Source organism: Canis lupus, chromosome 8 (assembly GCF_048164855.1).
Source record: "Canis lupus baileyi chromosome 8, mCanLup2.hap1, whole genome shotgun sequence".
Classification (NCBI taxonomy): domain Eukaryota; kingdom Metazoa; phylum Chordata; class Mammalia; order Carnivora; family Canidae; genus Canis; species Canis lupus.
Genome location: NC_132845.1, coordinates 71,613,676 through 71,640,113, shown reverse-complemented (window position 1 = coordinate 71,640,113; position 26,438 = coordinate 71,613,676). Strand labels below are relative to the sequence as shown.

At 48.7% G+C, this 26,438-nt stretch overlaps 1 protein-coding gene across 6 annotated transcripts in view; it reads left to right on the top strand.

The window, feature by feature from the left end:
- The window catches only part of RFC2 (replication factor C subunit 2), a 38,562-nt gene extending 13,783 nt beyond the window's left edge, over positions 1-24,779 (top strand). The window contains exons 1-11 of one of the 6 annotated variants that reach the window (XM_072837488.1): positions 2,318-2,474; positions 5,816-5,885; positions 8,575-8,616; positions 8,931-9,037; positions 12,673-12,774; positions 14,842-14,942; positions 17,880-18,037; positions 18,217-18,282; positions 20,633-20,713; positions 22,507-22,620; positions 24,416-24,779. In XM_072837488.1, the coding sequence (XP_072693589.1) occupies positions 2,332-2,474; positions 5,816-5,885; positions 8,575-8,616; positions 8,931-9,037; positions 12,673-12,774; positions 14,842-14,942; positions 17,880-18,037; positions 18,217-18,282; positions 20,633-20,713; positions 22,507-22,620; positions 24,416-24,526 (1,095 nt within the window). In that variant the 5' untranslated portion in view covers positions 2,318-2,331 and the 3' untranslated portion in view covers positions 24,527-24,779. Of the gene's footprint in view, positions 1-2,316; positions 2,475-5,815; positions 5,886-8,574; positions 8,617-8,930; positions 9,038-12,672; positions 12,775-14,841; positions 14,943-17,879; positions 18,038-18,216; positions 18,283-20,632; positions 20,714-22,506; positions 22,621-24,415 lie in introns of those variants that run through there. The other 5 variants (XM_072837486.1, XM_072837490.1, XM_072837492.1 and 2 more) reach the window with 5 other exon arrangements.
- The last annotated feature ends 1,659 nt before the right edge of the window (positions 24,780-26,438 follow it).

Genomic DNA, 26,438 nt, shown 5'->3' with positions numbered 1-26,438 from the left:
ATCATGTGTTCCCATCCATCTCACAGAACACAATTGTAAGTTGTGCCCACTGCTTCTAACTCGCTAGCCTGGGTGCAGAACCGGAATGAGCAGTTAGCGGACAGAAACTCGGCATTTACTATGTGCAAAGGAAGGAACCAGGCATTAGGCTGCAGGCACTTTTCTTCTCATGGAGCTGACCACTCAGGTTAGAAAGAGGGAGCAGAGAATTCACATGTGAAAAGTGAATATAACAGCAATATTGTGTTCTCCAATAAATGTCTGTAATTGGGGAAAGAAAACTGAAAGGTAAGGATAAAAATTGGACAAAATCACGTGATCTAGATTTTGGAGCCCATGATGATTTGAATGACATCAATCACCTAGAAGACAAGGTCTTCTACCAAAACGTATAGAGATTTTAACTGGTGATGGCAGGAAAACAGCCAATGGAGTTCTGATCGCCTTCTGGTGAAAGCAAACCAGTTCCTCACAGCTGACCCAAACTGTTGTGAAAACATGGATCCTCACTGTTCATTAAAGACCTTCAAATCGAACAATTACCGAGCACCAGTCCTTGTACTAAGCAAATAGGGATAGAGATAAATGGGTCCCAATTCTTCTCTTCGATTTGGCCATGAAAGCCAGTTTTTTTTTAAACCAATTCTTTTTTTGCTTTTATAAGTATTTTTTTTAATTTACTTATTCAGAGAGAGAAAGAGACTGAGAGGCAGAGACACAGGCAAAGGGAGAAGCGGGCTCCATGCAGGGAGCCCGACGCGGGACCTGATCCTAGGTCTCCAAGATCAGACCCCGGGCTGCAGGCCGCGCCAAACCGCTGTGCCACCAGGGGTGCCCGAAAGCCAGTTTTTAACCCGAAATTATGGTGAAATATGGTAAATGCAACACAATAGAATTTTTAAAAATTTTATTTATTTATTCATGAGAGAGAGGCAGGGACACAGGTAGAGAGAGAGAAGCTGGCTCCATGCAGGGAGCCTGATGTGGGACTGGATCCCAGGACTCCAGGATCACGCCCTGGGCATGAAAGGCAGGCGCTCAACTGCTGAGCCACCCCCATCAATACAACAGAATTTTACACGAGGGGCACCTGGGTGTAAAATTGGCTCAGGTCGTGATCCTGGGGTCCTGGGCTCAAGCCCCACATCAGGCTCCCTGCATGGAGCCAGCTTCTCCCTCTGCCTGTGTCTCTTCCTCTGTCTGTGTCTCTCATGAATAAAGAAAATCTTTAAAACATTTTTTTTTCCTAATCCAAACAATACAATATTATACCAATTGCTTTGGCAGCATGGTGGGGAATGAATCCTGGCTGGACCACCTACAGCCTAAATGACATGGGACAAATGATCCAATCATTCTCCAGCCTGCTTCTGTGGATAATTAGGAGTATCCGCCTTGGGTCTGGTGCACAGCGAGTGCGTAGTAAACGACAGTCATTGTTCATTATCTTTATTATTCATCATTTTTAAAAAGGATTTTTATTTATTTATTATGATAGTCACACAGTGAGAGAGAGAGAGAGAGAGAGAGAGAGGCAGAGACACAGGCAGAGGGAGAAGCAGGCTCCGTGCACCGGGAGCCCGACGCGGGGCTCCATCCCGGGTCTCCAGGGTCGCGCCCTGGGCCAAAGGCAGGCGCCAAACCGCTGCGCCACCCAGGGATCCCTATTATTCATGATTATTAGGACATTTGGGCTTTGCGATTGAAGATTACTTCAATAGGGCGAAACCCCGGCGCAAACAATGCTCAAAGCATTCGGGCATATGGAGCACCCATGTTTCCGGAATGAAACGCGGTCACATCCCAGAGGGGACAGCAAGTCCCACCTCGCAGCACCGTGAGAACGCCCCGACCTCAAACGCCAAGCGCCAGGGCGCGGGAGCCCACCGCACGGGAACCGCCGCTTCCACCCGGACACCCGAGCGATCGGGACCGCAGGGCACGGCCCACACGTCAGTCGGGGTCCCCGTCCGAGTCCGCGTGGGCCCGCCGGGGCGCAGCCGGATGCCCCTACGCCCCCCGCCCCCCGGGCTGCCCGGGCGCCGCCGCCGCCGCCGCTCCAGACCCACAGCGCCGACCGGGCCTCCCACACAAATCGCACAGAGACGCAAACCGCCGAACGTCCCCTCCTGGAGCGACCTGCCTTCTCGGCGTCGATGCGATCCGGCCTAACCTTCCGTTCATTAGCCGTCTGGACGCCGGGGCTCCCGTAGCCACCCGCACCCCCCAACCCCGGGCCGCGGCCGGGCGCTCTGCGCAGGCGCGAGAGGCGCTGGCCTCGGCTTCCGCGGCGGCCCGGCGGCCCTCGGGGGCTGGGGCGGGGCCTACGTGATGGCGTCATGGGGCGGGGCCTCCGGCGCGGGAAGAATGGAGGTGCAGGAGAGCGGCGGTGGCGCGGGGGAGCGCGGGCCCCAGGACCCTCCGCCCGCCTCCAGCAAGGCCCCGGGCAGCGCCGGCCACTACGAACTGCCGTGGTGAGGGCCCCGCCCTAAGTGATGGGTGCTCTGGGCGTGTGGTGGGCGCGTTGGCGGGCCGTGTCCTGCGGGAACTCAGGGGCGGGAGGCCGCGGGGTGGCACCGAGTAGCTGCGGATTTGGAGAAGGCCCCGCCTGGGCTGCGCGGTGGGCGGTCTGAACTCTGGAAGCGGGTTCTAATTGTGCTAATTGCGGTCGTCGCCGCCCCCTCAGCGCCTGGCGGGAAGCGTCGCGTGCGGGGTCGGTCGGAACTCGGGGTGGTGTGCTGCAGGCGCGTCCTGGGCACCGAGAGCAGCAGGTGACCTGGACAGCCACCTGCCACGGGCGCAGGTGTGGTGTGGGCCATCCCGTTCGGGCCCACTCCTCCATCCTCCTTGAGTGCCCATCCCTCCAACCCACCCCTCTCCTGACCAGATACCTAAATGGAGAGCAGTACACCTTCCTGGCCCATCCATCCACGGCTGCACTGTCCAGTCCCCCAGCCACTGGCCCCTTGAGGCCGTTGAGAGCAATGGAAATGAGGCTGGTCCGAATGGGGATGGGCTGATGGTGTACAAAATACACCCGATTTCCAGAACTTAGTATAAAAAAAAAAATCTCATTCGTAATTATTACATTGATTACATGTTGAAAATGATAATCTTTTGAATATATTAGGGTCAGTAAATTGTTAATAAAATTAACTTTCACCCATTTTTACTTAAATAAAAACAGTTTTTAAAATTTATTTCAGAGAGGGAGAGAGAGAGAGAGAGAGAGAGCGCGTGCACGCACAGCGAGGCGGGGGTGAGAAGCAGACTCCCCACTGATCCCAGAACCTGGATGCAAAGCTCTATCCCAGGACCAGAAGATCATGACCTGAGCCAAAGGCATAGGCCTAACCAACTGAGCCACCCAACTGCCCCTCATTTTACTTCTTTTGTTTTTTTAAAGATTTCGTTTATTCATGAGGGACACAGAGAGAGGCAGAGACACAGGCAGAGGGAGAAGCAGGCACCACGTAGGGAGCCTGACGTGGGACTCGATTCTGGGTCCCCAGGATCAGGCCCTGGGCTGAAGGCTGCGCTAAACCGTTGAACCCCCCGGGCTGCCCTCATTTTAGTTTTTAATGTGGCCACAGAAAGTGTAAAATTACACATGTGGCTTGAGTTATATTTTTTTTACGCACAACACTACTTTACATGCTTAGGATACTTCATTATACAAAACACTCTGCTCGGGCATCTGGGTGGCTCAGTGGTTGAGCATCTGCCTTCCGCTCAGGTCATGATCCTGGGGTCCTGGGATCGAGTACCGCATCAGGCTCCCTACATGGAGCCTGCTTCTCCCTCTGCCTGTGTCTCTGTCTCTCTCTGTGTGTCTCTCACAAATAAATAAATAAAATCTTTAAAAAACAAAACAGGGATCCCTGGGTGGCGCAGCGGTTTGGCGCCTGCCTTTGGCCCAGGGCGCGATCCTGGAGACCCGGGATCGAATCCCACGTCGGGCTCCCAGTGCATGGAGCCTGCTTCTCCCTCTGCCTATGTCTCTGCCTCTCTCTCTCTCTGTGACTATCATAAATAATAAATAAAAATTTAAAAAAATAAATAAATAAAATAAAAAACAAAACACTGCTGCCATGAGCTTCCATTTCATGGGGAAAGAATAAAGAATAAACCCAATAGATATGCAGTATATTTGATGATGATAGGTGGCATAAAGTAAAATGACCGTGGTGGTCAGTGACGGCCTTTAATGAGATAATTTCAGCAAAGACCTGAACTCAGGAGTGAGCCATGTGGTGATGTGGAGAAAGCTTTCAGGCAGGAGGAGCCCCTGTGAAGGCCCTGAAGGAGGAGCATGTTTGCCATGTTCATAGTCCAGTTCAAATTTCAGCGCCTGACATTCCAAGTGTTGGCTCTCTCCCTCTTCTGAGCTTCCACAGCCCTTGGTTTATATAACCGGTTTAGCACTATAGCACTATATTTGCTAAGCTCTATGTGCTTGTTGATAGGAAAAGCCTTTATTCATTCATTCATTCATTCATTCATTCATTTCATTGTTTATTTTAAAGATAAACATTTATTTATTTATTTACTTATTTGACAGAACACAAGCAGGGGCAGTGGCAGGCAAGAGAGGGAGAAGTAGGCTCCCCGCTGAGCGGAGAGCCTGACATGGGGGTTGATCCCAGGAATCATGACCTGAGCCTAAGGCAGACACTTTACCAACCTGAGCAACCCAGGCACCCAGGAAAAGCCTTTAGAGCAAGAACGATGTCTTGCTTGTTTCTCTACCTTCCTCTTTTCTGCCCTTAAGGTCTCAAATTCCTTATATGGTGCTCAGCACCTGGAAAGGACTGAATATAAACAAGAAATGAGTAGGAACAAGCATGCTCCATCTGCTGGTCTTGGAGGAGAGCTCTTTATTTACTGTAGTATGTGACAAACAAGCTTCTTTGCACTTAGCTGCTTCTGGAGCAGAACCAATACCTGCAGGGACTGCAAGCTGAGGGTAAATCAGAGAGTACAGTCAAGGGCAGAGGAAGTGTTGATGGTCAAATCATTGCAAATCTATGCCACTTCTGTTCTCAGAGCTAGAGAAAGTCATAACATAGCTTGCTTTATTTGAAAAGAGAGAAGTGTTGAGGTGCCTGGGTGGCGCAGTCGGTTCAGCATCTGACTCTTGATTTCTGCTCAGGTCCTGATCTCAGGGTCATGAGATCCAGCCCTTCTTGGGCTCTGGGCTCCAGGGAGTCTGCATGGAATTCTCTCCCTTTGCCCCTCCCCCAGCTCATGGGCACGTATGCCCGTTTGTGTGCATGTGTTTTCAAATAAATAAATCTTTAAAAAGAAAGAAATGTTGATCTGAGAAAGCCACTAGCCTGTCCACATAGCCTCATAGGATCACAGGATAGGCTTATGATTTCTGTCTAGCCAGCCCTGCTGTGCACCTGGCACAAGTGTGCAGGAACTGGCAGGTAAGGGATGAGAAGGGGGCTGGGTTGCACCATGTCTGTCAGATTGGATGATATCAGTGCCGCATGTACTGAGCTTCTGTTGTGACGGGCAGACCGGGCTGCTGCAGTGTCCCATTGCTCCAGATGGCCCACTCTGGCCCTTCTCCAGCAACAACAGGTGTGTCTCTGCCGTGGCGGGTTTGAACCCTGTGGTGTACAATCCTTAGGCACTTTTCAAAGGGCACTTGGGTACCTTTTTAAATGTAAAACCTACAACATTTACTGTATTTAAATTGAATGTATACAGTCTTCTGACAAAGATCTCAGGATTGCCCTTTAGTGCTTGTTCTTGGGCAGAGTGAAAATAGTCATGTCAACATCTTTATGCATTTTCTTAAAAACAGGGTTGAAAAATACAGGCCAGTAAAGTTGAATGAAATTGTCGGGAATGAAGACACAGTGAGCAGGCTGGAGGTGAGTGATTTTTTTTTTTAAGAGATGATCTTATGTCACATCATGGTTTTGAAAAGCTTGAGGCATTTGGAGGAAGGCTGCCAAGATAGTGGGGTGGGGTGAACCATGAATCCAGATTGAGGGATTGAGAGATAGTCTGTTTGGAGAAGACTGGAAACCATGGTGTCTAACTTCACATGTTTCAAGCACTAGGTTATTGGGGTGGGGTTCTCTGACCTATGGTTCTAGAGCCGGGATGGCAAACCTTTTCTGTAAAGGCCAACTGGAAGATATCTGAGACTTTGTAAACTGTATAATGCCTTTGTCCAATAATCTTAATTTTTTAAACAATCCTTTAAAAACATAAAAATTGGGCCGCCTGGGTGGCTCAGTCAGTTAAGCATCTGCTTTCAGCTCAGGTCACTCACGATCTTGGTCCTGGGATTGCGCCCAGCATCTGGCTCCTTGCTCAATGGGGGAATCTGCTTCTCCCTCTCCCTCTGCCCTTCCCCCTTCGCTGCTTGTGTTCTCTCTCAAATAAATAAGTAAAATCTTAAAACAAAACAAAACAAAACAAAACAAAACAAAATCATTCCTAGCTAGGAGGCTTATAAAAACAGGTCCAGGGGCACTTGGGTGGCACAGTCAGTTCAACGTTGGACTCTTAGTTTCGGCTCAGGTCATGATCTCTGGGTCATGGGAATTTTGCTTGGGATTTTCTCTCTCTCTCTCTCTCCCTTTGTCCACCCTGCTCGTGCTCTTTCTCTTTCTCTCTCAAGTAAATAAATCTTTTTTTTTTTAATAATAAATTTATTTTTTATTGGTGTTCAATTTGCCAACATACAGAATAACACCCAGTGCTCATCCCGTCAAGTGCCCCCCTCAGTGCCCATCACCCATTCACCCCCACCCCCCGCCCTCCTCCCCTTCCACCACCCCTAGTTCGTTTCCCAGAGTTAGGAGTCTTTATGTTCTGTCTCCCTTTCTGATATTTCCCACACATTTCTTCTCCCTTCCCTTATATTCCCTTTCACTATTATCAAGTAAATAAATCTTAAAGAAACAACCAGACCTCAGCTGGATTACCTCTCACTTCCCCCCAACACTCCTTCATTATAGTTTGCCAACCCCTGCCTAGAAGGCCTAAGTGACAGGACACAGCCTACTTCAGGACGACAGGAACAAGTAGGAGTGAGTATTCACAGTATAGCAAGCTTTGAAATCCTAGCGCTAGAGGTCTTTAGTCAGAATCTAGAAGCCCAGCTAATTGAGGCATGATGGAAGCAGTCTCTGCAGTAATTGGGCCTTAGACTTTAACAGCTGCCAAGATATTTATTCTACAAATGTATTCATTTTACAAGTATTTCCTGGCCAGGTATGGTATGATGTTAGGAGCTGTTGATATAACAGTGAACAAAATAGACACAACCCCTGCCTGTGTGATTTAGTCTCATAGAGGCTAAAGTCAATAGGTACTGTGATGAGCACTCTGCCAGAGGAGGTACGGTGTGCTCTGGATGCACATGGGAAGAGTTGACCCGCTCACAGTGTCTTAGTTCTCAAATGGAAAAAGGGACAGCAGAGCTAAGTAAGTGAAAGTTAATCAGACTTGGGGGTCAGGAGCAGAGGGAGGGAAGGCAGCAGGAATAGCATATGCAAAGGCCCAGAGGTGAGAGGGCTTAGCTTGTTGGCAGTGGGTGGGAGCTATAGGAGGGTAGAATACAGAATAGTGTTTTCCAGACATTAATGGGTATATGAATTTGCCTGTGGGATCTTGTTAAAAATGCAGATCCAGACCCAAATTTCTGGAGCGGGGCCAGAGAATCTGCATTTTTCTAACAGGCTCCTGGGGGATCCGGGTGCTCTGGGTCCATGGAGCCCACAGAATAACAAGGCTGTAGAGTGTATATATTGGGGTGTGTAAGAAATGAGCTGGTGAGGTGGGCATGGTCTCCTGAGCCCTGTTTAAGGGTTGGGGCTCACAGGGCAGGAAGGAGTCTGCCAGGGGCTTCAGTCAGGTGCAAATGTTTTAATAGATGGGCATCCTAGAAAATTGGTTGTGGTTATAGTAGGGAAAGTGTATGGGCGTGAGGCAGGATTAGAAGCCAGGAGACCAATTAAGGGCCAGTTGAAAGCCATCCAGGTGAGAGGTAATTGGTGAAGTAAGTGGCAGTGGGGCTGAAGAAAAGGACATGGAGATAGAGGAGAGGAAATGGCCAAGCCTCTGTAACTGAGGTGCTGTTTGGGGCATGGGGAGTGGAGGAGGCCCAGTCAAGGATGACCATGACCTCTAGGTTCCTGGTGTAGGCAGTAGAGTTGATGACATGGACGGCCTAGGTGAGGGGAAACATGGGTAGGGCCTCGGGCATGAGGGGAATGAGGACGTTGGTTCTGAATATGCAGAGGAGAGAGTTCTGTGGGGTATCCACATGGAGAACCCTATGGCCATGTCCCTAAACTGGTCTGTGTGGCCGAGGAGGAGCTTGGCATCTCAGATCTGCAGATTAACCACTTTTTAAAAAAAATATTTTTATTTATTTACTCTTGAGAGAGAGGCAGAGGGAAAAGCAGGTTTCCTGTGGGGAGCCCGATATGGAACTCTAACCCAGAAATCTGGGATTACACCCTGAGCCAAAGGCAGATGCTCATCCACTGAGCTTCCCAGGTGCCCCGCAGATTAACCACTTCTGATGCATATTTCTTCCTTCAGGTCTTTGCAAAGGAAGGGAACGTGCCCAATATTATCATCGCTGTAAGTACCCTCTTGGGGCCCTGTTGGTGATCTTAGAGTTTCACTTTCCCTCCAAGAGCTTAAGTGCACAGAGCTTCCTCGTCAGAGAGGCCCCTGGCCCCCAGAGCCCTTGCCATTCCCCTTGGCAGAGGGAAGCATTGTGCTCTGTTGGATCGGGAGGCCTGTGGGTTGGTGTCCGTGTCGATTTGGAGTGTGCTGTGGGTCAGGGTGGAGGTTCGAAGGGAAGGTGAACACCAACAGATTGGGGAGCAGTAACTTGGGAGCTAAGGCAAGCTCATTCTGCTGGCCTGTAGCCCTTTCGATCTTCTCCCTAGGGCCCCCCGGGGACCGGCAAAACTACCAGCATCCTGTGTTTGGCCCGTGCCCTGTTGGGCCCAGCGCTCAAGGATGCTGTTTTGGAGCTCAATGCCTCAAATGACAGGTATGCCCAGGAGTTAGGGCTGCATAAAGGGTGGCAAGTGTTTGAAGTCTTGTGTTGTCATAGAAACCACCTTTTCCTTGGAGTTTACTTCCCAGCTTTGTGTTTTCCTTTGATCCTTCCCTGTGAACAAGAATGGCCATCACTTGCCTATCCACATGGCATCCTGAGCACTGTTACTGGTTTACTTTATTTTTTAAAGAAGTTTTTTTGTTTTTTAAGATTTACTTATTTATTTGAGAGAGAGTGTGTATGTATGCACCTGTGGGAGACAGGCGAAGGGAGAGGGAATCTCAAGCCGACTTCCCATCAAGCACGGAGGGCAACTTGGGGCTCAATCCTATAGCCTAAGTGGAAACCAAGAGTCGGATGCTTACTGACTACACCACCCAGGCACTCCTTTAATGAAAGTTTTAAAAAATTTTTTTAATTGGAGTAAAATACACATTCCATTAAATGTCAGCATTTAAAAAAAAATTTTATTTATTTATTCATGAGAGACGGGGGCGGGGGGCAGAGGGAGAAGCAGGCTCCATGCAGGGAGCCCAATGTGGGACTCGAACCTGGGTCTCCAGGATCCCACCCTGGGCTGAAGGCGGCGCTAAACCGCTGGGCCACCCGGGCTGCCCAAATGTCAGCATTTTTAAATGCCCAGTTCAGCAGTGTTGCATACTTTCACACTGTTGTGCAACCATCTCCAGAACTCATTCCATTTGCAGAACTGAAACTGTATATCCATGAAACAAATAACTTTCTGTTTCCCCCTCTCTCTAGCCCCAGCAACCACCATCCTTGTTTCTGTTTCTATGAGCTTAACTCTTTTAGGGACTTCATCTAAGTGGAATCATACAGTATTTGTCTTTTTGTAACTGGCCTACTTCACTCTGCATAATGCCCTCAAGGTTCTTCATGATGGAGCAGGTGTCAGAATGCCCTTCCTTTTTGGAGCACCTGGGTGACTCAGTTGGTTAAATGTCTACCTTTCGCTCAGGTCATGATCTCAGGGTCCTGGGATTGAGCCCCACATCAGGCTCCCTGCTCAATGGAGAGCCTGCTTCTCTTTTTTTTTTTTTTTTTTTTAAAGGATTTTATTTATTTATTCATGAGGGACACAGAGAGAAAGAGAGGCAGAGACACAGGCAGAGGGAGAAGCAGGCTCCATGCAGGGCGCCTGACATGGAACTCGATCCCAGGTCTCCAGGATCACGCCCTGGGCTGAAGGCAGCGCTAAACTGCTGAGCAACCTGGGCTGCCCGAGAGCCTGCTTCTCCCTCTCCCTTTCCCCACCTTCCCCCAGTTCATGCTCACTCGCTTTCAAATAAATAAAATCTTAAAAAAAAAAAAAAGAATTCCCTTCCTTTTTAAGGCTGACTAGTATCCCACTGTGTAGAGAGACCACCACATTTTGCTTATCTGTTCATGTGTTTTGGACAGTGTTGCTTTCATCTTTTGGCTGCTGTGAATAGTGAATAATGCTCACATGAACAGGGGTTACAGACAGGTCTGTGAGACCCTGCTTCATATATCTCAGACACATAGGAAGGGGACTGCTGAGTTATTTTTGGCAATTCTGTTTCATTTTCTGTGGAAGTGCCACACTGTTTTCTGTGGTGGCTGTGCCAGTTGCCATGCACCCTGACAGTATGTGATTTCCCCACATCTGCACCAACATTTGTTTTCTGTTGTTGTTGTTGGTGGTGGTCATCCCGATGGGCGTGAGATGCTGTTCACTCTTCAGATAAAAACCAGTAGAGGGGGCAGCCCCGGTGGCCCAGCAGTTTAGTGGCGCCTTTAGCCCAGGACGTGATCCTGGAGACCGGAGATCAAGTCCCACGTTGGGCTCCCTGCATGGAGCCTGCTTCTCCCTCTGCTTGTGTCTCTGCCCCCTTCCTCTCTGTCTCTCATGAATAAATAAATAAAATCTTAAAAAGAAAACAACAGTAGAGGATTAGAAAACAAGGAACTGTTGAATAAAATGTCTGCAATCTGCCTTTGATTATTCCTTGAGGATGTGGTTCTCAGTGCTTTAATCTCTTCCGTTTTTTTTTTTTTCTTTTTCTTTAAAGATTATTTATTTATTCATGAGAGACACAGAGAGAGGCAGAGACATAGGCAGAGGGAGAAGCAGGCTCCCTGCGGGAGCCTGATGTGGGACTTGATCCTGGGACTCCAGGATCATGCCCAGAGCCGAAGGCAGATGCTAACCACTGGGCTACCCAGATGTCCCAAGAGTCAGAGTTCTTAACTGACTGAGCCACCGAAGTGCCCCCAAACTCACTACTTCTAAGAACCAGTGGCTCATAATTTTGAGAGAATGGCCCATAATGGTAAAATAGTTCCAACTTAATTTGATGAACACCCATTATAATGATCAATACAATAATTTTGTTTTTCCATCTCTTTACTTCCAATCCCATTTGTATACATACCTGCCTTTAGCTTTTGATCACTGCCAGCTACCCTGTAAATGTTGGTGGACAAGCAAGCATCTTAAAAGATGAGAGAATAGTCACATGTATTAGCAAAACAGGATGGTCCACGTTCATGTCAGAAGATATATTGGGGAATGAAGTCCTTCTTCTTGAGTGACTAACTGGATGAAAACATATTTATTCTTTGTCCTTAGATCTGTCTTATTCACTTCTTGATGCTAAAGTTTGAAAAAATTCACCCGTGATTTTGGCATTGGAGAAGCACATAGTCTGAGGCTGACTGTGGTCAGTTTCACTGTCCTTGTTAGTGTCCAGAGTGCTGCTCTTTGTCTCTCTGTGGTTATTTTTTGATGTGTCCAATAATGTGGAATATTCTCTGTCATTTGTTTCCATCTTTTGTGGGTGGAAAATGAAAAAGTTTTGAGTTTTCAGCTGCGGTTAGTGAATGCTTTAAAAAATAACAAAGATGGCGTATTTGAACTTCTTTTATGTCTTCTAGAAAGAGAATGCAGACCCCTAGTGACACAAAACATTGGAGGATGGGGCAGTAGGGACAGTTTTCCCTCTACCACACCATCCTAGGCAAGTGTGGCAATGTTGTGTATTCTTACGACTTTCATCTTATTTTTTTAGCATAGTTGTGAATAATTGATAAGGAATTGATAAGAAACAAGGAAATAGTCATTAGGATGATGACATTGCTATTTTGTTTCAAGATACAGGAAGAATAAGGTCACTGAGACCCTGCGATGTATCTCAGAAAGGGATCTGGTGAACTTTCATGCTATCAGAAGGAATAAGTAAATTTTATCTTTGTGTTTTGGAAGACCTCCAAGAAGGAATAAAAGTAATGAAATGTTAATCCTTATTTTTTTTTAGAGATTTTATTTATTTATTCATGAGAGACACACAGAGAGAGAGAGAGAGGCAGAGACACAGGCAGAAGGAGAATCAGGCTCCACGCAGGGAGCCTGATGTGGGACTCGATCCCGGGTCTCCAGGTTCATACCCTGGGCCAAAGGCAGGCACTAAACCGCTGAGCCACCCAGGGATCCCTGAAACGTTAATCCTTATAAATAGTGAGAGTTGCCCAGAAAACTTAAACACTAAAACTGTGTCTATGGTGGTGTCCTGCGGGTGAGAAGACCCCCTGAAGGTACCTGGATCTGTCTCAGAAGGTGACCATACAATTATGCCTTGTTTCAGGGGCATCGATGTTGTGAGGAACAAAATCAAGATGTTTGCCCAGCAGAAAGTCACCCTTCCCAAAGGGCGGCACAAGATCATCATCCTGGATGAGGCAGACAGGTAGAGTGCTTTGCCAAGTACATACTGACCTTTATTTCTGTCTCTTATCAGGCTTTATTAAAGCAGGAGGGAAAAGCTCTCTCACCTTTGCACTTTGGTGGCAGACTGGCTTATCACATCTTCAAAAAAGCAATTTAACAGCACCTGAGCCTTAAACCTTATCTTTACCTAGTAATTTACAAGCATTTGTCTAAGATGACTGACAATGTTGGTTACTGTGTCTATTCCAGTATCGCGTGAATAATTTCAATTATATATATTTTTTACTCTGGCAAAATACGCATGACATGAAATTTACCATCTTAACCCATTTTTTTTTTTAAGATTTTATTTATTTATTCATGAGAGACCAGAGAGAGAGAGAGAGAGGCAGAGGCAGAGACACAGGCAGAGGCAGAAGCAGGCTCCATGCAAGGAGCCCGATGTGGGACTCCATCCTGGGTCTCCAGGATTACACCCTGGGCTGAAGGCGGCACCAAACCGCTGAGCCACCAGGGCTGCCCTTAACCCATTTTTTAAAAAAGATTTTATTTTTTTGAGAGAGAGACAAAGTGTGGGGAGGGGCAGAGGAAGAGCAGACTCTCTACTGAGCAGGGACCTGGACATGGGGCTTGATCCCAGGATCCTGATTACCTGAGCCAAAGGCTGACGCTTAACTGACTGTGCCACCCAGGCGCACTCCTCAACCCCCATTTTAACCATTTTAAAGTGTATAGTTCAGGGGCACCCGGGTGGCACAGAACTGGTTAAGCATCCGACTCTTGATTTCTGCTCAGGAAATGATCTCAGGGTTGTGAGATCGAGCCCCCCATCAGGCTCCAAGCTTCACACTGGGAGTGAGCCTGCTTAAGACTCTTCCTCTGCCCCTGCCCCGAGTCGTGCTAGCTCTCTCTAAATAACAAAGTGTTCAGTTTGGTGGTATTTAGTACATCCACAATGTTGTACAACCATCACTGGTATAAATGAGAAGTTTGAGATGATGTTAAATGAAGAAAATACAGGGATGCCTGGGTGGCTTGGGACACCTGGGTGGCTGAGTGGTTGAGCATCCGCCTTCGGCCCAGGGCATGATCCTGAGGTCCTGGGATTGAGTCCCACATCAGCTCCCTGCGAGGAGCCTGCTTCTCCCTCTGCCTGTGTGTCTCTGCCTCTCACTCTGTGTGTGTGTCTCATGAATGAATGAATGAATGAACGAATGAATGAATGAACAAATGAAAAATAGATATCTTAAAAAAAGAAAACACAAAATTTTGTTCATATCTTGGTTTAGTCTCCTTGTTTTCTACACTTTGCATTTTCATATACTTGAGATCATAACATAATTTTTGTATCCTTATTTTTTCTTTTAATGTAAAAAAGCATTCCATGTTACTATAGTCTTGTTGCAAACATAGTCTTTAATTGCTACATTATATTTTATAGTGTGGATGCCCACTAACCACTATGGGCATCTGTATGCCCACTGTGTTTTACTGGAACATAATAGTGATGTTGCAGCTAACATTTATGGAGTGTTTCTTTCTTTCTTAGATTTTTACTTATTTGTTTTAGAGAGAGAGAATGCACATGCACAAGTTGGGGGAGAGGCAGAGGGAGAGGGAGAATCTCAAGCAGACTCTGTGCTGAGCCTGACGCTTGGAGATCATGATGTGAGCTGAAAGCAAGTCAGACGCTTAACTGACTGAGCCACCCAGGCATCCCTAATGCTGTACCTCTCATACCTGTGACTTATTGATTCCAAAGCTGGAAGCCTCTATTTCCCACTCCCCTTTACCCATTTTGCCATCTACACCCTGCCCACCCTCCCCACCTCCAAGCTCAGATAGTTTCCTGAGATCTCACAAGTTGAGTTTCTGTGAGACGAACTGGGGCAGCCTGACTGCAGGGCCTCTGCCCTCTGTTCCACCTGCATGCAGCCTGCCTGTGGAAGACCCACCTGGGGTCCTGGAGAGCAGCTAAGCATGCTCAGTCTGGACTTCAGGGTGCCCAGGCTCTCTAGGGAGGGATTTGTTTCCAGTGTACCCTGTGCCCCAGATGCAAAATGCCCCCCTGTTGTTTTCTTCTCAGCATGACTGATGGAGCCCAGCAAGCCTTGAGGAGAACCATGGAAATCTACTCCAAAACGACTCGCTTTGCTCTTGCTTGTAATGCTTCGGATAAAATCATAGGTAAGGGTCACCCCTGGGTGGCTCGGGATCCCCTCATGGTGCTCACATGGGCCCTTTGGCAACAGAAGAGTAGGGGCTTTTCTTTTTTCTTTTTTTTTTTTTTTTTTTTTTTTTTTGAGTAGGGGCTTTTTGATTGCCTCCCATGGGCTGAACACTACAGAATCAACTCTTTCATTTAATCTTATATTATTCTACATGAAGGTGTTACTGGCTCCACGTTCAAGATGAGAAAACTGGAGCCCAGAGAGGTTGAGTAGTTTGCCCATAGTCACACAGCAAGTGGAAGGGCTGGGCCTGGAACCCCAGGTCTGTCTGACTCTTGCACCATCACAGGCACACATGACATTTCGATATCCTGTCACGGTCACTTGCTCCAGACGTGCTCTTGCACTTCCGGTGTGTTCTGAGCACTTAGCACACACTCCCATCAGCACATGGTGTGTTGTCATCACCAGGGACTGCCTCACCAGTGAAGGCTTCCCCATCAATCTGCTCTGACCTGGCGCCTGTCCCTCCCTTCCTGGAAGTCTCTCTGCTTCCTCACCCATTTGTCCCCCTCCTGTCTCAGCTTCTTGCTGGTTGCACTTTCTTCCCTTTGTGATACGCACTGAGAACCCAGTCTGCTTTATTTCCCTCACCATTTCTCACCGCTCTCTCACATCACCCCGCCCTGCTAAAGCTCAGCCCCCGGACTTACCCTTCACCCAGGCCACCGCACAGCTGCAGTTAAGCCTGTGGCTAGCCATGCGACACTGCACGGTCCTGGTTCCCAGCCTCAGCAGGCTTGCCATGTCCCCAGGATTCCTTCACGCAGGTGTCCTTCTACCTGCGTCAGATGCTCATCATCTCTTCATTAACCTGTTCAGTCATCATTGAGCAAACATTTAGTCTGTTCTGTATGGTGCTAGTAGGGAACATACAGCGTTGAAGGAGAACATGCTCGACCCTCAGGATACCACCAGGGTGGTAACAACTCTGAGGCCAGGAGTAGCATCATATTTAGAGACCTCCCCAAATGCATTTCACATAGGGCTGTGCATCCACAAGTTTGGTTACTGATTTGACACTGCCTACTGCTGCGGGCAGAGAAAGCCCTGGCCCTCCCTTGTCAATTTTGCTGATACAAACAGCATCCTGACTTTTTTTTTAATTAATTTTTTTAAGTTTTATTTATTTATTCATAAGAGATAGAGAGATTGGCAGAAACACAGGCAGAGAGAGAGGCAGGTTCCATGCAGGGAGCTGATGTGGGACTTGATCCCAGGACTCCAGGATCACACCCTGGGCTGAAGGCAAGTGCTAAATCACTGAGCCACCCAGATGTCCCGTTTTTTTTTTTTTTTTTTTTTTAATTTCTTTTTATTTTATTTTATCTATTTTATTATTTTATTTTATTATTTTATTTTATTATTTTATTTTATTTATTTTATTTTATTTTATTATTTTATTTATGATAGGCACAGAGAGAGAGAGAGAGGCAGAGACACAGGCAGAGGGAGAAGCAGGCTCCATGCACCGGGAGCCCGACGTGGGACTCGATCCTGGCTCTCCAGGATTGCGCCCTGGGCCAAAGGCAGGCGCCAAACCTCTGCGCCACCCAGGGATCCCCCTTTTTTTAAAATTTCTAAACAGATACAATAGATATATGAATGAAATCACTGGAGAAATTTATTTCTGAGTAATCTCTACACCCAGCATGGCTCAAACTCACAGCCTTGAGATCAAGAGTCACATGTTCTCATGACCGAGCCAGCCAAGTGCCCTGCTGCAGAGTTGATTTTTCTTTCTTTCTTTCTTTTTTTTAGATTTAATTAATTAATTAATTAATGAGAGTGAGACAGCATGAGCCGGGAGGGGAGGGAGGCAGAGGGAAAGGGAGAAGTAGACCCCCACTGAGCAGGGAGCTGGATGCAGGGCTTGATCCCAGGACCCCAGGATCATGACCTGAGCTGAAGGCAGATACCCAACTGACTGAGCCACCCAGGTGCTCCCAGAGTTGATTTTTTAACTCAAACATCAGTCCTGGACTCAGTGAAGAGAGAGACACTCTTGTTCTGAGGAAGGCCATGCTGCTTTATTCTGACATGCATTTAAATTCTGTGAATTCTGGGGCGCCTGACTGGGTCAGTCAGAAGAGCATGTGGCTCTTGATCTTGGAGTGGTGAGTTCAGACCCCACCTTGGGTATAGGGACTACTTAAAAAATAGTAAATTCTGTGAACTCAGCTTTTGACGCTCCTCACGAGAGAAAAATGCGCTAAAGGATGCTTCTACTTTAGCTGGAATATTAATTGCTTTTAAATACAAACCTATCACTCTTCCTCTTATCTGAGCTGATAAGCCAAGTATGTAATTATGGTTCCTCAGTAGAGCTTCCTGATTTCAGGTAAATTGAAATAGGCTAACTCTCAGGACTCTCAGGTTTCTTTAATGCACATAAACTTACAGGAGTGCATTCCTTGAAAGCCTGTGTGAGCACAAAGGATGGAACACAGAGAGACCACATGGGGCCTGAGAGATCCTGGAGAAGCTGTTGTCATAGTCTAAAGTGAGGGACAGGGGCAGCTTCCAGAATTCTGCATCTGCCTCTCTAGTGGTTCTCTTCCCTTGACTGTAGCCTTACAGAAACCACCCACATGTCCCATGCTCATCCTGGTCCCGCTGGGTATTGACACCCAGCATACACAGTGAGCAGAAGCCTAGCCTTGACTCAGCTGTGGGCTGTGGCATGTGTCTCTATCCTGGAGGGTCTCTTCCCCTTCTGGAAGCTGTGTCTAGCCAAGGCCATCTGGGGCAGTGCTGGGCGGGGCCTCTTGTTTCTGCTTTGAAACCAGCCTTGAGCACCCACTGGGGAGGGAGCGTGGGGCCAGCATGTCCTGGAGGGCTCTTGGGGATGTGCTGGCCTCTGTGGGGATCCCCACCCTTGTGTCTCCATCAGAGCCCATTCAGTCCCGCTGCGCAGTCCTCCGCTACACGAAATTGAGTGACGCCCAGGTTCTCGCCCGGCTGCTGACTGTCCTGGAGCAGGAAAAGGTGCCCTACACCGATGATGGCCTGGAGGCTGTCATCTTCACGGCGCAGGGAGACATGCGGCAGGTGCATACCCCCTAGGCCACAGGCACCCAGTTCTGGGGGGAAGTGGGGCATGGTCCTGGTGCAGAGACCAGAGACCCTGCTCACTGGGGACTTGGGAGGAGGAGGCTCTACTCGGATTCCAGGGGTGAGGGGAGGCCAGGACTGAACATCGCCCCCAAAGCACGCTTGCTCGTCCACAGGCACTCAACAACGTGCAGTCGACTTTCTCAGGATTCGGCTTTATTAACAGCGAGAACGTGTTCAAGGTACAGGAGCCCATGGGCCCCAGGTGGTTCTGCAAAGCAGGGTTAGTGATGGTCGGTGGGCAGCACTGGGAACCCCTGGACAGACCTGCAGCTGTGCTGGGACCCTTGTGTGCCCTGTGCAGTCAGGAGGGTCTCGGGAGTGGCCCCCCACCCCGATGTTCTCTGATCTGGTGGCCAAGGACACAACACCCCGCTGTCCCACCCCCCACCCCGAGATTGTCCTGCTGCTGGAGAGGGTGCAAGGCTCCTGTTGCCCGAGGGACAGAGATTCCCACTTTCCCCACATTGGCCAAGGGTTATTCTCCAGGGAATACTGTGGACAACTGGCTGCCCCATCCTAACAACTTGGCTATTTTGGAGATCAGTTAGTCCCCTTTTTTTTTTTTATTAAAGATTTTATTTATTTATTCATGAGAGGCACAAAGAGAGAGAGAGAGGCAGAGACATAGGCACAGGGAGAACCAGCTTCCACATAGGGAGCTTGACATGGGACTCGATCCCGGGTCTCTAGGATCACGCCCTGGGCCAAAGGCAGGTGCCAAACTGCTGAGCCACCCAGATGTCCCAGTTTCCCCCTTCTTTGAGAGTAAAAACTGGGTAGGGCTGTCCACACATTCAGACCCTATCTGTTTCTTAGCCAGTTTGTGGGTAATGAGAGCGGTGTTGTGGGGATCCCTGGGTGGCTCAGCGGTTTGGTGCCTGACTTCGGCCCAGGGCGTAATCCTGGAGTCCCGGGATCGAGTCCTGTGTCAGGTTCCCTGCATGGAGCCTGCTTCTCTCTCTGCGTGTGTCTCTGCCTCTCTCTCTCTCTGTGTCTTTCATGAATAAATAAATAAAATCTTAAAAGAGAGAGAGAGAGAGAGAGAGAGACAGAGGTGTTGAAAGCCCATTTAGCCCCGGGTGGTGAATGTGTTTTCAAGGACACTCAGGGAACTTGCTTAGTCTCTAGACAGTTCAGGTTCTGAGCCATCCTGGAGCAGACCTTCTAGGGCTATGAAAAACAGAATTTTTTTTAATATAGATTTTTATTTATTTATTCATGAGAGAGAGAGAGGCAGAGATACAGGCAGAGGGAGAAGCAGGCTCCATGCAGGGAGCCTGATGTGGGACTTGATTCCAGGACCCCGGGATCACGCCCTAGGCTGAAGACAGACGCCCAACCACTGAGCCACCCAGGTGTCTCTGGAAAGCAAGATTTCTGAGGGAAGTTCACTGAGCTAGGAAGAGAAGTTCCAGGGCTCATGGGGCTGTGGGAGAGAGCAAAAGGGTTTCCTTTAAAAGTAAATGAGGGCAGCCCGAGTGGCTCAGTGGTTTAGCACCGCCTTTGGCCCGGGTCGTGGTCCTGGAGACCCGGGATTGAGTCCCACATCGGGCTCCCTGCATGGAACCTGCTTCTCCCTCTGCCTGTGTCTCCGCCTCTCTCTCTCTCTCTCTCTCTCTCTGGTCTCTCATGAATAAATAAATAAAATCTTTAAATAAAAGTAAATGAGAGGGGGTTCCTGAGTGGTTCAGTCAGTAGAATACTGACTCTTGATTTTAGGTCTTGATCTCAGGGTTGTGAGTTCAAGCTCAGCATGGAGACTACTTTAAACAAAAAGAAGAGGAAGACGTTTTATTTATTTTTTTTATTGTATTTATTTATTCATGAGAGACCCAGAGAGAGGCAAAGACACAGGCAGAGGGAGAAGCAAGTTCCACGCAGGAAGTCCAATGTGGGACTCAATCCCGGTTCATGCCCTGAGTTGAAGGCAGACGCCCAACCACTGAGCCACCCAGGGGTCCCAAGAGGAAGAAGTTTTAAATGTGGGTCCTGAGGTAGAGGGTGGAGCGTGGACTCCAGGCCAGTGGAGGGAGGGGCAGGGGGGCAGCCTCAGGCTCAGGGATACCTGCACACCCCCAGGATCCTCTTCACCCTGACATGCTGAGGTGGAGGACCATTGTCCCTAGAAGAATAGTTTCTATTCCAGGTGGGAGGCTGGTCCCAGTCTTCAGTGGATTCTGAGTGGTTCTGGGCGCACCATCCTCCAAGTGACCTAATAAGGTGTGTAGCTAATGGCTCTTAATAAGGCAAAGGATTCCTGTTGGCCCTGTTCACTCCCCTTGTGCTTGGGAAATCTGTAACCACGGTGTTAGAACTTCCCCCACATACACAGCCCCCGGAGTGAGGAAGGTGATGCCATACTCTGGTGACTCAGTTGGTGGTGACTGGGGCGTTTCCAAACCTGGTTCTGTTTGCTGGAGAATTTGATGAGAAAAGCCCGCTGAGAAGTTGGGTACTTGGGTGAATCGGGGCTCCTCCTCAGGTGGGTCCCCGCAGCCCCTCACTGGCCTTCTTTTCCCATTTGCTCAGGTCTGTGATGAGCCCCACCCCCTTCTGGTAAAAGAAATGATCCAGCACTGCGTGAATGCCAACATTGATGAGGCCTACAAGGTTTGTGTCCCTCCTCCCCTGACTCGGGAGGAGCCTTTGCTTCGGTAGCAGAGCAGCAGGAGCCTGTCTCTGTGCTGGGGCTTCCCTCACAAGGGTTGCTCCACTGGATTCTTAGAATGATACTAGCAGTTGGGTGCATTCCGGGCGGGGGGAAGCTGAATCTGGGAAGCTGGATTCCTCACTCTAAATCACACTATTGACAAGCACTCAACCTGCAATTCAGAGTCACATCACTGTCCTATAATTATATCCTCCACAAGGGAGCTCTGTTCCCCCAAGACCTGAGGAAAGACCAGTCCAACTCCTTACGTTTCTGAGACATAGTCTGTCTGCCTGCAGAGGGAGACTTCACTCTCCGTCCCCCTGAGGAATGTGGGAATGGCTTTCTGGGACACAGAGGTGCCTGGTCATCCAGGAGAGGCAGGACCCAGGGCTTCCAGCCTCCGTGGAGCCGGGCACCATGTGCAGATCACAAGGGCCATCATCACAGTCCAGATTACCCTCAGGTCCACAGGGGTGGCAGTGGTGTGATTTAAGGCCATTGGTCTGATCCCAGCAGGTTTTCCTCCCCCCTGCTCCCGCCAAACTAGACCAGAAGTGGACTAGATTTAGGGCAGGATGAGATGTAATGAGTTACCAAAGGGTAGGGCAAGGAGCCCAAGGCAGAGACCCAGGCACCTGGCCCGAGGGCAGCCTTCAGATTTATGAACACAGCTTCCGTGCCCCCGGCATCCACCCCGAGATGCCAGAGCAGAGGTGATACCCTGCAGTCTGAGTGGGCTGGGTGGGGTTGGAACTGGGGCAAATCAGGCGGGGACTGAGAGGACTCTGCTCCAGCCCCAGTGAAGATTTGGTGGAGGCTAGGCCTGCAGTGAGTGTGCCTCGTGCCTGGCAGCTCAGAGAGCACAGCAGACACATGGTCTCCCTTTTCACTCATACTCACTGAGATGATTAATACAGCTTTTTAGGAGCCTTGGATTAAGACGCCACATGGGTGCCATAGTAGACCATGCAATACATTTTAAAGATTTTATTTTATTTTTTATGAGAGAGAGAGAAAGAGAGGGCATGAGTGAGCAGGGGGAGGGGCAGAGGGAGAGGGACAAGCAGACTCTGCTGAGCTTGGAGCCTGACACAGGGCTTGGTCCCATGGCCCTGAGGTCAGGACCTGACCTGAAACCAAGAGTCAGATGCTTAACCTACTGAGCCTCCACAGGCGCCAAGCAATACCAAGCAATAAATTCTGAAACATTTGTGACATTGGGGTGCAGTCTATTGACCGCCTCAGTCAGTAGCGCGTGTGACTCTTAATCTCGGGATCCTGAGTTCAAGCCCACTGTTAAAAAAATTGAATAAGTAAAAAATAAGACATTTGCAATCCTATCTCTACCTGTTGGGAAACTCCAGTGATCCCCAGGAGGTCTGCAGGCCGTGGCCCCCCAGCAGCTCCATCAGCTGGCCGGGTTGAGGGGCACCTGGGTGGCTCAGTGGTTGAACCTCTGCCTTTGGCTCAGGTCCTGATCCTGAGTCCTGGATCAAGTCCCACAGTGGTCTCCTCGCAGGAAGCCTGCTTCTCCTTCTATGTCTCTGCCTCTCTGTGTCTCTGATGAATGAATAATAAAATATTGAAAGAAAAAAAAAAAAGAAAAAAAGATGGCTGGGTTGCTGAGGATGGTGTCCTCTCCCTGCCATGGGATAGGCCCAAGACTGGTGTGGCTTCAACCTCGTGTGTCCCTCCGCGTCCCCCCCCCCCCCCCTTACCCTTTGTCACCCAGCGGATCTTCTCTGTCTAGATTCTTGCTCACCTGTGGCATCTGGGCTATTCGCCAGAAGACATCATTGGCAACATTTTTCGAGTGTGTAAGACCTTCCAAATGGCAGAGTACTTGAAACTGGAGTTTATCAAGGTCAGTGAGAGGACAGCAGTGGTTCTTCTGGGGAAGGTGGGCCACGCTGTGCTCTGTTCTGTTTGTGCACAGGCCTGGCCTCTGGACGATGCTCAGTGAGCGTCCCAACCACAGCAGAGGCAGGCAGCTCATGTCCTGGGACTGGGAGTTGCTTTAAGCCTGATGTACCAGTCAGTGGCCTTGGGTTTCTTAAAGGGGCTCTCTTCATTCAAGATCAATGTGTTTACCCTCAGTTAATTGAGGCATAATTTGCATAGATTAAAATGCAGCCTCTCCGGTGCCTTCTGTTGACCAAAGAGTTCTATCATTTAAAGGCCACAACCTAGGTCTGAACGGTTGTTTATAATTCCTCCTCCAGATACACGTGCCCGTTTGTAGGCAGTCAGCTCCTCCCCTAGCAGCTGGGAACCCCCGCTCTGTTTTCTCTTTGGGGGAATGGAATTTTTCAGAATGTTATATGGGAATGACCATGGAATCCAGTAGAAGGTAGCCTTTTGAGTCTGGCTTCTTCCACTTAGCTTAATGCACTTCGGGTTTGTTCATGTTGCATCTGTCAGTGGTCTCGTTGCTGAGCAGTGTACCACAGTGTGTGTTCACCGCTTGAAGGACACCAGGGTGTGCGGGTTCCGGTGACCATCAGTAAGGCCACTGTAAACATTTGCAATTGTGAATTACTGTGCAGGTGAACATGAGTTATTTTTCTTAGGAAACTTCCCAGGAGGTGGGATTGCTTGTTCTGATGGTCAGGGTACGTTTAACTTTATAAGAAACTGCCAAACTGATTTCTAAAGTGGTTGTAGTATTTTTCATTTCTCCCAGCAGCCTGTGAGCACTTCAGATGATCCACAGCCTATACAGCCCTTGGAATGTTCAGTTGATTCTTTTTTTTTTAAGATTTTATTTTAGAGAAAAAGCAGGGCTGGGGCCACGGGGCAGAGGGAGAGAGTCTCAAGTAGACTCTGCATGAGCACAGAGCCTGACTCAGGGCTTGATCTCAGGACCCAGAGCCCAAGCGGAAACCAAGAGTTGGATGCTCAACAAACTAAACCAACCAGGTGCTGGTTGAGTCTCTTAAAGCCACTCTAATCTCTAATAGGTGTGTCATAGTATCTCAACATGACTTTAACGTGCATTTTCCACTAACTGATGGCGTTGAGCACATTTGCGTGTGCTGATCTGCCATCTGTAATCTCTAACAAAGCATCTGTTCAAATCTACCGATTTCTTGATTGGGTCATTTTCTTGGTATTGAGGTCTGAGACTTATTTATGTACTCTGCCTTCAAGTCCTTTATCAGATATGTGTTTTATTTTTTTTTTAATATTTTATTTATTTATTCATGAGAGACACAGAGAGAGAGAGAGAGAGAGAGAGAGGCAGAGACACAGGCAGAAGGAGAAGCAGGCTCCATGCAGAGAGCCCGATGTGGGACTCGATCCCGGGACTCCAGGATCACACCCTGGGCTGCAGGCAGCGCTAAACCGCTGTGCCACCAGGGCTGCCCAGATATGTGTTTTATAAGTATTTTAATATTTTCTCCAAGCCTGGCTTTTTTTTTTTTTCTTTTTCTTTCTTTTGGTATTTTCTAAACAATACCTTAGAGGGAAATATCAACATCCTTTTAGAAAAAAATAAAGTGAACTTTAAGCATAACTTATGACAACTTCAAGTTCATGTTCCAGCTGAAGTTTGATTCATTGCATCAATTTTAAGTAAACTATTAGTTCAAGTGAAAAAAAAACATCAAGCCCTCCCTCTTTTATTAACCAGATTTACATTTGCTTTTGTTTTTCAGGAAATTGGATACACTCATATGAAAATAGCAGAAGGTGTGAACTCCCTCCTGCAGATGGCAGGGCTCCTGGCCAGGCTGTGTCAGAAGACAATGGCCCCGGTGGCCAGTTAGGGCGGAGAACTGGTTGATTGGAGTGATGAGAGTCCTGAGAGTCCTCATCCGGGAGAGATAGGAGTCCGCGCCTTCTGATTTGGCACCTTCCTTTTACACGATCGTGGCCATCACACTGCTTCCATGAGTGCCTGCAGTCAATCTCAGACTCACGGGTGTGATGACAGGGTGGAGAGGCCCTAGAGAACCTCCAGGGCTTGGCACCCAATCTGGGCATGTGTGGCATCTTAGCTAATAAAAGAGCTGGACAGTTTTGTTGGCACTAAAGTGGCATCGCCAGGTGGCAAGGAAAACCAGCATTCTGTCTCTGAGTGCCCCAAGCATCCTATCAGTAGAATAGGCGATTTAGATAATAGACTGATCAAGCTAATCTCAGTTCTTTTAGACGCTGGGAGGGCAGTCCCTGGGGTCAGGGGCAGAGATAGACATCTCAGAGGAGCCTGGGACAGTGAGCCCTTCAGAGAGGACGTGCGGGAATCCCAGGGGCTAGTGGTATAGTACAGATGCTTGGGAAAACTGCTGGCCTTTTCTGTGCAATCGTGTGCACATGGTGCTTTGGAATTTCCCAGTGAACTTTGTTTTACTTTGTATGATTGTTCCTGCCAGACAAGGTACTGGTTTTTTTCCTAATTTTTTTTAAATTATAAAAAGTAGAAAGAATGGGGGCACCTGGATGGTACAGTTGGTTGAGCGTCCAACTCTTGATTTCAGCTCAGGACATGATCTCAGGGTAGGGGGATCGAGCCCCGAGTCAAGCTCTGCACTCAGTGCAGAGTCCGCTTGAGATTCTCTCTCCCTCTCTCTGTCGTGCTCACTCGCTCTCTGAAATTAGTAAATCTTAAAAAAAAAAAAAAGGTAGAAAAAAATGATACAGTGAACTTTCTGTATCTACACCCACCTTCACAGCTTTAGCAACACCTGGCCATTCTTGGGTCTGGTGTGTTCCCTACCACTCTACCCCATTCCAGGTTGCTCTGAAGCAGATCCCTGATGTTAGGTTACAGTGGTGTTTTTACAGGGGTTGGGGGTGACTCCACTTCTGTGATTGGTGGCCTCCTGTCTAGAAGCAGTTGTGTGCCATGCTGGCTCCTGCCCTCTCAGCTCTTGCAGGAAGGGCCACAGCAAGGTGCTGTGTGTGTCCTCACCACAGATTTGCATATGGTTCTGGAATAGCCAGGCAAGCCCACGTGCTTTTCTCTCCTCAAATCCTCTCCCAGCCCAAGGTTGGCCACAGGGCTCAAGAGCTCCAGCCTGAAGCTCTAGAGCTGTCGGAAGCAGAGAGGGGCAGGGCCTGCTGGCCTCCCACTCTGCCATCCTTCCCAGGCTGGCTCTGTCCTCTGTCCAGGCCACAGGGACACTAGACCAACACAGGAAAGGCTCTTTGGGTTAAGGCTTCAATGAAGAGGGGATAAAAATAATTAAGGTCCTCAAAAACTGCAGTTTTGTTTTACAAAGTCTTTGAACATGTTTCTCTCAGTCTTATTCTTCATCTGGAGCCTCATGATCCCTGCGGTTTGCAGGGGAGGACCAGGGCCCAGAGGTATGTGTCTGTGTCTCACACGCAGTGACTGTGGAGGCAGGACTCCTGCCTGGAGCTGCCCCCACAGCCCCACTCTGTATCTCAGACTGTGAGATCAGTACCCCTGGGGGTGAAGTAACAAGTGGCCAGCAGTTGGCCTGCTGTTTTATCCTCTCACTTCCTGAGGACAAGGTACTGTCCTGAGGGCATTATCTTTTGGAAAGAATCATGTAGCATCCTGGAAAGGATTAGACCCCAGGACCAGGTTCCTGTCCCCACCCCACACTCTTCATCTCTCTCTCTCTTTCTCTGCCTCAGGGTCGATTAAGCAAGAGGCTTGACTTCCACTCCCTTGGAAGGTTTTGCATGGAGCAGGGGAAGCAGACATGAAAA